The sequence below is a fragment of the Carassius gibelio genome, chromosome B18 (assembly GCF_023724105.1).
Source record: "Carassius gibelio isolate Cgi1373 ecotype wild population from Czech Republic chromosome B18, carGib1.2-hapl.c, whole genome shotgun sequence".
In the NCBI taxonomy this organism is placed as follows: Eukaryota; Metazoa; Chordata; class Actinopteri; order Cypriniformes; family Cyprinidae; genus Carassius; species Carassius gibelio.
Window position 1 is genome coordinate 30120041 of NC_068413.1, and position 12534 is coordinate 30132574.

A 12534-nucleotide genomic window follows, 5' to 3' on the forward strand; every position below is an offset into this window, starting at 1 on the left:
ATGAGAGATTCTACATGAAGATTTATGACTTTCATCTGGATTAATGCATCTTGTTTTGTTTTTACCAGTCCTTCTCGGTTTTTCCTGTGAAAGACTTACTGTATCTTTCGTCCTTTGGTACAATCCCCTTGGTGAGTGAAAATGTTATACCCTTACCTAAGGCTACTGTTGCATTAGCTGGCTGCCTATTTATAGGTGTATAACGTCAAGGTGCAACTCTCCCAAATGATAGTCTCTCCTCTTTGAATGTTACCTCTGTAAGTCAGGACCACAACATTACATCAAGCTTTATGTGTGTGTGTGTAAATGTGAATCCTATCAGATGTCCATTTTTAACCTGTGTTCAAAGCAAAGGAAGCATGGTAAATGATTGCTGGGTGCTGTAATGTTTGGACACATTAGTGGAGATTCCTCTGAGGAGATGTAATGAGATCTCTGTATGTGTGCGTGCAGTGTCTCAGCGGTGGGAGGGCGATTCGAGCATGTAATGGTCTTTTACTGACCAGAAAAAGATCGGATCATTTTCTAAGAGCATTTTTATTCTTTTTTCCACTCTTTCCTCTCACTCTGTAAATGTTCCGCAGCTTAAAGCTGAACTGTCTAACAGTGCAACAGTGCCCATCCACTGTTTCAGCAAGGGCCTCTCGATTATGGCAAAAATGATAATCACGATTATTTTGGTCAATGATGTAATCACGATTATTTAACAGGATTATGCAAACGATTATCAAACGAACAAAATGTCCTCAAAATGTTTGAAAATAATTAAACTGTCTGTAATAAAAAAATAAATAAAAATAAATGGACAAGTACAGTAGAATAAAAAGATACAAATGAAACAAATTGTGCTTTAATGTTTATTTTATGCAAGTCTCAAGCACTTTACTGACTACTACAGAAATGAATAATCAAATTTGAAATAAAACAGCATAGTCTTCACTGAACGAATGAAACTTTTTTGTTTCTTATTAAAGCTACGAAAGTCCTTCACTCAAGAGCAGTGTGTGATCTTTAATTTGTCTTTTGTTGTTTAATTAATATTAAGCACACAGTCGCAGCAGGAAAACAGCCCGCCGCATGGATCCAATTTACCGTTACACACGGTTTTTCATTCTCAACTCTTTACATTCATTTATAACAAGACTGACAAAGGTCTACACAAATAATCACTAAGCGCCACATTTTGACACATTTTTGCATGTATTTGAGCGTTTAGGTGCGCACCTTGAGCTAAAAGATGATGTTACATGTCCGTTTTCTGTTCCGCAAGTTCTCTTTCGCGGTTTTTAAAACATCAATAAATATACTTCTTAAATCAAGCATGTACCATTTTGCAAAAGTAACGTTACATGAATTTACTGATATGCACGTGAAATTGGGCTTTTATGGAGGAACTAAAGTGCATAACTGGAAAAGGGGGGCTTGGAGGGATGGGGTGAATCATTGGAGGCTAAAAGCGATACTGTTTATCGATTAATTGCACAGCCCTAGTTTCAGCAATATATATATAAAAAGTGAAAAAAAAAATGAAATGAACGTTCATTCAAGGCAAAAAAAGTCAAATAAGTCTGTGTACTTGAAGCCTTTAGTTAAATTCAAAACTACTATTCCATTAAACATTGCAAATGGCAATAAAATAAAATAAATGATTGAGAAATATTAAACTTGTTGATTGAGTACATACTGTAGAAACCGTATGTATTAATTAAGTTTATTGCAAAATATGCATATATATGCAAATATTTAAGTAGTTTTAGAGTATAGGGAGACTGACTGATTGAGTGGACACTGAAGTGTTTTTCTGTCATGATTTGCTTGGCATGATCCTCTGACTGGCGTAAAAAAAAAATGTTCATAGTATTATTTAAAAAATAAACAGAAATGATGCAGGCTGGTGGCTTCAACAAAGGCATACAGTATATCATTGATGAAAAACCTCAGCTTACAGCAGCTCTGTCATTAAAGGTTTAGAAGAAACTGACATAAAATTACAAACCATACATAAAAAATAAATAAATAACTACATACAACTGGGAAGCAAATAAAGTTTTAGTGTTGCAAAACGAACTAAAGTGAAATAAAAATGTTCACAAATTAATTAAAATGTAGTTATCTTAAATGTTTTATACATAGTATAGTATAAAACTTCAATGCATTAAACATGAAAATACCACCTGATAACAATAACAATAAACTGAGAAATGTTATCTTTTTCTAATTATACCGGTTAGCCCATTAACTTTGGTAGCCCTAAAATACTCAAACTTAACTACAAAATACATCAAATTAAAAAGAACACATGTAAATTACACTGAATAGACAAAATGACCAAAATAAAATACATTTAATTTAATTATTTAAATTTCCCCCATGTTTGCACAATCAACTTTGAACTGGTTTCTCCGCACCATGCACATATTTTGATATGAGGGATTTCCTGTGAATATAAAGAGGCTTCTCTCATTCAAACTGCATGAGGCTCTAAGGCAAAGATCTATGAGCAAGATGTTGTTAATACATTTGGGAACACACGTGCGCACACCATACACGCCAAGCACGTCATTTTCTCTCTTTGTGCCTTTGCATGCTGTTTAGAAAGCCATAACAGTGCACTGACAAACACAAATGACTCCCACTTACTTGCCTGTGAGGTAAAATCAAGGCATTACCACAGTGTTCCCAGACCACAGTAAGTGTCAGAGCTCTTATTATCCACACCCAGTGCAGGAAACAACCGATGCCTTCTATATTACCACAATCTTCCTGCTCTTTCCATCATAAGCCTGTGTCATAAATTAAGCGGGTGGAGGCAGGCTGTAATTGAATCAGCCATGATTCCCATATAGGTGGAGGAAATGTCCAACAAAACGGATGACACTGCACTTGTGGTAATAACAACACGCACTGCAAGACGTCCAAAGCGGTTATGCTAACAAATGTATATTTTCATTATGTCTCACATCCATGTATTTTTGTCATACTTTAAGATGATGTTTTTATGATACGCTATCGCAGACATGAAATATAATCCTTATTTGAGCTGGATACTCCTCATAAATGATCAGTGATTGAATTTCATCTGCATTCCCCAGCCAATGGATGAATTAGAGTGAGCTGTACACCTACTGATACAGGGACACATCAGAAGCTACATGGGACATACAACCATGAGCTCTCTCTGCATTGTGAGCAAGTACAATGAATGATCAAATTAATGTAATTGGATAGATGTAGCATTGTGTGAGATTAAAGCAATATGGCCTTCTTAAATATACAACAATGGCATTAAAAAAACTCAGCAAGCACTAATTCCCTTGCATTCTATGCATGATTATATTCATAAGTTTTAATGTGACACACATGGCCACTCTGACTCAACGAGAAGAGCTGCTCTTGCACACATTGCATATGACAGCAACTGCCAACTTGTGCCAACTGTCTGCGATCCGTAACAGCAAAACAAGCTCTTCAGCCACAGACCAAAACCTTTTCAGCATCAAATCGTATCGCTTTTTGGCATCCACTGTACATTACACTTACAAAAATGTTCTTTCCCTGAAACTGAAATTAGAATTACACCCAATTTTCTAAACAACATGTTTAGGCCGCAGTTTTCCATAATATGATCATTTTAGATCTTTCTGTTAAAACTGGAACAAAATAATAATAATATCCAGACACAAACACTCTGTTCCAAAACCAAGTGAGACCATTTTAGTGAGACACTGTAGTTGCATGATTTTAATCAGAAGCATTGTGGTTAGCTTTCTTGAAGAAGGCAATCCCAAAATGCACTACACTGAATATCCAATGTCTAAGATTGCATACAGAATATTTGACGACATGAAATATTTTCTTTGTGTGTTTGCTATGTTTTTTTAAGTCTAATAAAGGAGCTTAGTAAGGTGCAATCACATTAGCGAATTTTCAGTGAAATTTCATAGGTAAAAAACTCCATTGTTGATAATAATTTGTATGATGATATATAAAACAAAGCTCACACATTACTAACTTTTTTTAAACTAAGCAGTTTTTTGTTGGTCAGTACAGCTTATCCCTATTGAAATAAATGTTTTTTCCGAGGTGAAAAATTCGTTGAGCAATGGTAAATGTGACCTCACCATTATTGTGCGTTTAGCTTAGCAGCATGCTAACATAAAAGATTCTAATGTTAAAATAGTCTTTTGTTTGGGACCTGCTTATGAAATTCCAATCACTAATGACATTCCGTTCTCAGAAGTTAGCTGTCTTAGTCGTGAACTAAATAGTTACTAGGTTTCGGAACAGAAAAATAGAAGGCTGTATTCAGAATATTGTACTGTTAGCTTAGCAACAAGCTAACATCAAAATCCATAGTTAAATCTCCTATGCAATACAGCCAATTTAGAATGTTCCAAATCGATAATTATGAGATTTTTTAACAGTTAGAATGCTGTCTTAGAAAAGATGAACCTCTAGTTCACTAGGTTTTGGAACAGAGATACTCTGAAACCACCAAAGGTACTGATCAAACAGAACACACACTGAGGTTTAACGGAACCTCACTATTAATAAGTAAGTGCTTGTGTTGTTACATGAAAATTATTATTGCCGAAGTGCCAAAAGCCCCTTGAGTCCCAGACTGTCACGTTGTGAACCATGGCATCTTACCTTAGCAGCAACTGAGGAACCTGGCTTCTCCAAAAGATCCCAAAGTTTCTTCCTCTTGTCTGGGCAGCAGGTGTTATCAAATTCCCCCTCTCCTTCCCTCTCTCTAAGAGTCTCTGCCTCTCTCCTCAGCTCCTCGTTCATCTGCTCTTTCTTCTGATGGTAGCGAGCCTGGCAGCACGATTCCAGGTAGATTTCATCGACGCCCCAGTAATCAAGCTCTTGCCCAAAAGACAAAGCGCACATTTCCTCCATCATGTGAAGCTTTCCAGTTCTGTAAAAATTCAAGATGGACGTGAACGCTCCAGGGTGTCTGTCAAAGAAGTACTCATTCTCATTCAGGCAGTAGTCATCGCAAACCTCAATTAAAGACTCGTGGGTGTTACAGTCTCTGAGTTTGCCTAATCTTGTTCTGGGAAGCCGGTCCAAGGTGCGCCATAAGACCTCATGGTTGAGGCCCCCGACGTTGAGACGGACCCTTCTAGACCGGGCCTTGGTCCGGATGATCTCAATAGGCTCAGGTGGAATTGAAGTCTCAGATCTGCCTCCAGGTTTTGGAACCCCAAGTCCGGTCTTCTCTGCCATTGTGTGCAAGGAGATGGACGGCTCTTGCCAGGAAGAGGTTTAAAGATGAAAATCAACCAGAAAATAACTGGAAAAAGATGACTATGTTGGGTCCTCCTTAGACGGGTCCCTCCATGGCTGTGAAGAAAGACAGACACCTGTTGTTTCCACCTTGAAATATATATATTTTTCTATGCAGTGGAAAATATTTCAGCTCATTATAAGGCTATTTAGGAAAAGTCCCTCCTGATCTGTAAGTGTTTTGCAAAGTACATCTGGAAGCACAACTAAATGCTAGCATTAGATCCAATTTACATATCCCCAGCCAAGCGTGCCTTGTATGAAAAGAAAAAACTAAAGCTCTGGTATGCTTTACCAAAGTCTAAGCTAAGAGAATACTGGCACATCTTATTTAAACTAAATAGAATTAGTAATTAACACAAGAAATATATTGTTGCCATATTCAGTATTCATATTTTAACCTCTATTTTATTTAATGCACAAATTTAACTATTTTAATCACATGTTCTAACATTAAAAGTACTAAAACTGTAATATTTAAGTTTTTATTATTATTATTATTATTTTACCAACTTTAAAAAATACAGAAAACTGCAAAGATGCAACAGTTCTGTTGTTCTCTAACATTCTCTTTCTCTCCAGTAATCATCCATAGACGATAAACTATCTTCTTTTCTTTTAGAAGTCAATATACCTAAGCAATAAAGTAATATAAATCCCCCTAAAATATCTAAGTTTACAACTTGTATGTCCATCTGGACCACAGTGTTTTTCACATTAAGAGCTTTCAAAAGCGTCAACGTCTATTAAAACCGTTATATGCGTTGCAATGACCCGCGACTGCATTCAACTTTGTAGCCTTGCTATTAAAAAAAATGAACCTGCTCTGAAAAACTGAATCTCCTTTCACTTCATCCCAGCTGCTGCACTCAAACAAGTGAAGTCCAGGCATCACGACTTGCCATAACAATCTGTATGCAACAAACTATATTTCTTACCTTCCTGAAGTAAACCACCGTTTGCATATACAAACCGCTGTGTGCGCAAACGGGAGAAAAGACGCCTGCGGGTTTCCTTTAAGATTCCTAGCTCTCAGCGGAGGCTTCAGTTGTGACCGGACATGTGTCCCACATTTTGCTCAACACGAGAAGGGTGAAGAGATCGCACAGAACACCGGGAAATCTCTGTGTCTAAAAGAGCTCCCCTTTTCTCGCTAAGAGCGCTGCCTCCATCGATGGCTTGATACGGTGAGTTGGGATTTCTGCAGATGTCGGACGCGTAAAAGCGGAGGGCGCGCGCGCACTGTGCGTGGAGCTGCAGAGTGACACTGAGCGCGCGTGTGTGTCTGTACTGTATGTATGTGTGTGCGCGTGTGGACGGAATGGTTCCTCTGAAGCACGAGCTGCATCACAGCCTAGAGGTGAAACCTAATTGGATTGGTCTGTACATCAGCAAGGGCAGCATGAGATCAACTTCAGCAGGAACTCTCTCTCTCTCTCAAGAGTTTAGTGGTCCAGCACAAGCATACAAGGTGAGATATCAGTTTTGCCACGCTTAGGCTTAAAATAGCCTGAACACATAACCTTACAGTGTTATCGTGGTTATTATCAAAGTTTATGTTCCATACATTTATGAATATATAGGCATAGAATAAAAATAATACATTTATATTGACCACCTGTAAAATGTATATCCCTTGCCAGAGTGAAAATGATCTTACATAATTATATTAAATACAGTTATAAAAGTAAATAAAAAAGTATATTAAAATAAATAAATATTGACCAAACTGTATCAACACTGTGGACTCTGTGAGCTGATTTCTAGTTATTGTTTTTTTTTTACTTTAAAAATACAAATTTTAACAATATTTTACTCTAAAAGTATAAATATCACCTTAAATGTAATAATAATAATAATATCCTTTACTTCTAAAAGCATATAATATAAAGTTATAATATGTTTGACTTCAAACTTTTATTTCTAAAAAAAAAAATTCTAATATTTTACAGTAAAATGACATTTTGAAATATAATATATCATTGTACTGTTTAAGATGACTTATTTTATTGTATTCTATGTGCATTAAAATAATAATAATAACATTTATATATATATATATATATATATATATATATATATATATATATATATATATATATATATATATATATATATATATATATTATTTTCTCAAGTTTTAACTCTAACCCTTACAGTGGTAGCAGTGGGTCCTTGTTTTTATTACATTCACCTTGGGGAGCCATGTGTGAGACACAAAGTGTGATTTCAAATGTATAACAATATGTGAGGATATGTAGTCACAGCAATTATTAGATATGAAGCAGCTGGACTGAGTTTCAGGCGGTGTTGAATGACCTGCCTGGGTCTGTGCTATTAAAGTTCCCCCATAACAGTAATTAAGCCTCTAAAACTGCATCTGCTTTGTCTTTCAAACAGGGCCAAGTGAAAAAAAAAGAAAGATGAAAGGATGCAATAGTTTGGAGACCATCCATTCATACGCATGAGATGTCACAGGACTACAGGAGACACAATGGTTGAGGAACAAATGGTGCGTGCTATAAATATTCTATGAGTATCAAAGGGACTGTAGTTTGATTTCAATAGACATTATACTGCGGCTCACTGGCGCTGGTCCGTGAATGATACTTGAAAGGAAATAAAGGGTGACATTTACATACAGTATATATTTATTTTCAGATGTTTGACTAGTACGGCCAAAACAATTAACAAATAAAAAACACAAGTCATAAATCAAATTTTATAACATATATATTTATAATTATATGTGTTTATATTTCCAATAATTTATTTATAGTATATTTTATGTTTATTTATAAAAATAAAGAAAAATAAAATAAAAACTGAATTTTTGTGAAGCCAAATAGTGTGTGATTGATGTTCTACCCTAAAATGATTGGTGATCAATACATCTGCATTGATTTTTCTGACTCCTGTGCATAGTCTTCTATGAGCCATAATGTGAGGGTGAAGGACAAGGTGGAAAAAATAGATGAAACAGTGACAAAGCAATAGACACAATTTAATAAGGTGTTGTAATCTACTACCACTGGAGTTCATTACTGAAATGTGCTAGTCAGCCACCTGTCAGTGCACCCTAACAAGTTAACATCTTGCTGCTATGCCTGTTCCCCTTAACCACAGAATGGGACCAGCTCACACAGGTTTCTTTATATATCAAAATATTCCTATTCCTTTATATATTTGTATATTTCACGTAGAACTAAGTAAACTGCTATAATTATACATTTATAACAATCATTTATTTATAGTATAATAGATTAATTTACTTTTTATAAATTGAATGCAATGCTTTTATTAAAATTTGTAATTATTTATTTATATTAGAATTTATTTTATAAAATAAATAGACAATGTAATCAGAATTGTTTGAAATAATGCTTATAACATGTACACCGTAAAAAAAAAAAAAAAAAAAAAAAAAAAAAATATGCTACTTGAAGTTTGACATGCTGAAAATGAAAATCACATTACTTTCGGTGTATCCTTAACATTGCGAATGAAAATAAAAAAAATAAAATAAAAAATCCAGTATGTTCACAACTTATACAAGCTAATTTATTATTACTCATGCATAAAAATGACATGGTACATGCATAATACTGAGATAACAATAACAGTTTAACATAAATATTTAACAAAAGAGAGTCGTCCAAAATTTCAGAAGTGGATATGTTGGCTGATTTGTCCCACAATGTTCAACAGAGTTCTAGAATGTACTAGAATATCATATATATATATATATATATATATATATATATATATATATATATATATATATATATATATATATATAGTGTGTGTATATATATATATATAGTGTATATATGTATATATATATATATATATATATATATATATATATATATATATATATATATTGCCATGGTGACATGGGTATAACTTGTGTTAATAAGGCAGGCTGATTTTCTGTTGTCTATGGGCACACTGGACTCTTTTGAAATGATGATTAAATGATACTGAGCTTCTGCATCTTTAATTACAAACTTTCTGCCAACATTGTGTCAAAGCACTCTGCGTTACCAAGACTACAAAACATTTTGGGAATGTAATGCATGTTTAATACTCAGTATCATGTGGGCATGTGTGTGTAGGCAGTTGCCATAGAAACACCAATCCTAGCATCATGCACAAGTAACATTTTGGCACAGCAAAAGGGTTATGCCTCAGAGCTAGAATTGCATGATGCTATCAATATATCTGATTGATTTTGTACAAAAGCAAACATGAGGGCCCGTAAATACGTATGTATGAGCGCTCTCAGTTTATGCCTATAAGAAAATGTAAGCATATGCATGTATCATGTGTGCATGCCAGGGTTGGTATGTGCATGCTTGTGTGTTTGTAGGTGGGTGTTTGTAGTGGGATTTAAGAAATAGTTTCGGCTTAACAGGTAGTTGTTCACACCAATACCCAGTTGTTACATCCCATTTGCTGTAAAATCCCCTCCAAATATACACAGTGCTGGATACTCCGTTTCTATGAAACAAAAATAAACGGCATAACATATACACAGAAATGCTAATGGTTCCATATAGACATTGTTGAAGCATTGCAGTGCTGCTAGCTTGAGAGCTTGGGCAAGACAATTGATGTTAGCAAGCTTCTGTGTTTATTTATTCTGTGTGTATGTGCTTGGCATTAAGTTATCAGAGAGCCAAGTGTTAGCGGGGGGAGGAGGATGGCTATAATGTAAGTGAACGTCTGCAGGAAGGAGAGGCAGGAGGGATCGCTCAGTTAAATTACAATAATAAGTGCCCAATCGATGCAGGACCCCTTGGTATAAATAGAAGCAGCAGCTCTGGGTTGGATTGCGTTGTGTGTGTGTCCATAAAATAGGAGGGCTAATATGGGGTCAGTGATGTACACATGATAGAACCTGTGAGAACATGCATTTATTCTTAGTGACTTCACACAAACATCGATGCCCTATTGAAAACTACATTGAATGGCTGAGGTAGGAAATACCGCCACTGTTTTTTGGTGTCAACCGAACAGCCTTCTGTCAGGCGACATTATAAATTAAGTGAGAGACCTGGAGTGATGTACTTTTCAATTCAATGATTAATGGATTTCTGAAGCACAAGGCGAAGGAAATGCCTTAATGAAGCAGCCGTTGAACTAGCAGCCATGGTCAGGCCAGGAGGACGGAAGAGATGGTTGATGTCAACAGGAAAAAAGCAATGGCACCCATCCATTTGTTTGCTGGTGTATTTTTAGGCCCTGAAGCAACACTCAAGAAAGCCACCATGCTGGAAATCTCAGTTCTGGGTAACCAAAATGAAACACTTGACTAATTTGAACACGTTTTTCCATTGCATATTTACAGAGCACTATCATCGTTTAATTTAAATTTTTTTATTTTTTTCCTTTTCATTTTGGTACACTTGTTACAGATCACTCGGGAGGCTGAGGAGTAACATACAGATGGGTTTATTAATAGACACAAGCAGAGGAGCAGGTAGTGTTGGGTAGAGTGATGAATGTATCCGTGAGAGTAGGGTGAAGACGTCAGAGGAGGGAGGTGAACAGTATCCCCCTCCCCACGGCCCACTCCTGAGGTCCGAGGACCCCGACGACGTGGTGGACGTCCTCTTCCCCTGGGAGCTGGTCGGTCAAGATGATTGGAGTGGAAGGTGTCAAGTAAGTTAGGATCCAGGATATCGTTGCGTGGGACCCAGGAACGTTCCTCTGGACTGTATACTTCCCAGTCCATTAGATATTCCGGTTGCCACCACGCTGCCGGGAGTCCAGGATGTCACTACCTGCATAGGCCGTGCCGTCGTCTAGGAGGAGTGGAGGGGGGGCTTTGGTTTCGCCAGGTTCTGTGGAGGGAGAGACAGAAGGATGGTGAGGTTTAAGGAGAGACACATGGAATGTGGGGTGAATCCGGTACTCAGGGGGTAACTGGGGTTTGTAAGTGACCGGATTGATCTGCTGGAGGATGGTGAATGGGCCAATTAATCTGGGACTTAGCTTGCGACAGGGCAGGCGCAGATGGATGTCCCGGGTGGACAGTCATACCTTCCGACCGGGTTGGTACATTGGGGCCTCAGATCGGCTGTCGTTCTGCATCTGCGTAAGGCCCCCTGGAGTTGGTGGTGTGCCGCGTCACAGACCCTCTCGCTCTCCCGTACCAGTAGTCGATGACGGGGACATCCGAGGGTTCACCTGACCGGGGGAATAGAGGAGGTTGGTAGCCAAGTATGCACTGGAATGGAGTGAGTCTGGTGGTAGGTTGAAGAAGGGAGTTTTGTGTGTACTCGGCCCACCCAAGGAACTGGTTCCAGGAGTTCTGGTGGCCGTGACAGAAGGTACGGAGGAAGCGTCCAATCTCCTGGACCTTCCTCTCCGTCTGCCCGTTCAACTGGGGATGGTATCCGGAGGACAGGCTGATGGCCATACCTAGGAGTGAGTGGAAAGCCTTCCATGCCCAGGAGATTAACTGGGGGCCTCAGTCCGAGACGATATCCTCTGGGATGCCGAAGTACCTGAACACATGATTAAATAACAGTTCGGCCGTTTCCATGGCCGTGGGCAGAACCTTCAGAGGAAGAAAATGACAGGATTTAAAAAATCTATCCACTATGACAAGAATGCAGCTATTGTTATCTGAAGGAGGAAGATTGGTTATGAAATCCACCCCTAGGTGTGACCACGGGCGATTGGGAATGGGCAGAGGATGGAGCTTGCCTGATGGAAGATGGCGAGGGCTTTTGGATATGGTGCAGCTTGTGCATCCATTCATGTACCTCCTGACATCCGAGGCAATGTTGGGCCACTTCAGCAACGAGAGGGTTTCATTGACCCCCGGGTGACCAGTGCCAAGAGATGTTTGAGCGGAGTGAACGAGTAAAGTGCGCCTTGTCCTGGGAATATATTGAAGTCCCGGTGGGCAACCCGGCGGGGTGTTGGTAGTAGGATTTGTAGGAGGAAGGTTCTCAGCAGACCAGGTAATAGGAGAGACGATGACTCTTTCTGGGAGAATGGTTTCTGGATCTTCGGAATTCTCTTCGGGGGCGTAACACCTGGACAGGGCATCAGCCTTTACGTTTTTCATCCCTGGGCGGTATGAGATGGTAAAGTGGAAGCGGGTGAAGAATAACGCCCAGTGTGCTTGTCTCGGATTTAATCTTTTGGCCACTCGAAGATACTCCAAGTTCTTATTATCTGTGAGGACCAGAAAGGGGTGTTTGGGTCCCTCCAGCCAAAGCCTCC

General features: G+C 38.1%; 1 protein-coding gene across 1 annotated transcript; it reads right to left on the bottom strand.

The window, feature by feature from the left end:
- Positions 1-4001: 4001 nt before the first annotated feature.
- On the bottom strand, positions 4002-6757 carry LOC127977414 (potassium voltage-gated channel subfamily B member 2-like). Its single transcript, XM_052582316.1, has 2 exons — positions 6231-6757; positions 4002-5349 (listed from the first exon to the last, which is right to left on the bottom strand). Exon 2 carries the CDS (start codon positions 5230-5232, stop codon positions 4585-4587), a length of 648 nt encoding a protein of 215 aa, XP_052438276.1. The 5' UTR covers positions 5233-5349; positions 6231-6757; the 3' UTR covers positions 4002-4584.
- Between the last annotated feature and the right edge of the window lie 5777 nt (positions 6758-12534).

Excerpts from the sequence above, each read along its gene's own strand:
- LOC127977414 (XM_052582316.1), bottom strand. The coding sequence starts at position 5,232 with ATGGCAGAGAAGACCGGACTTGGGGTTCCAAAACCTGGAGGCAGATCT.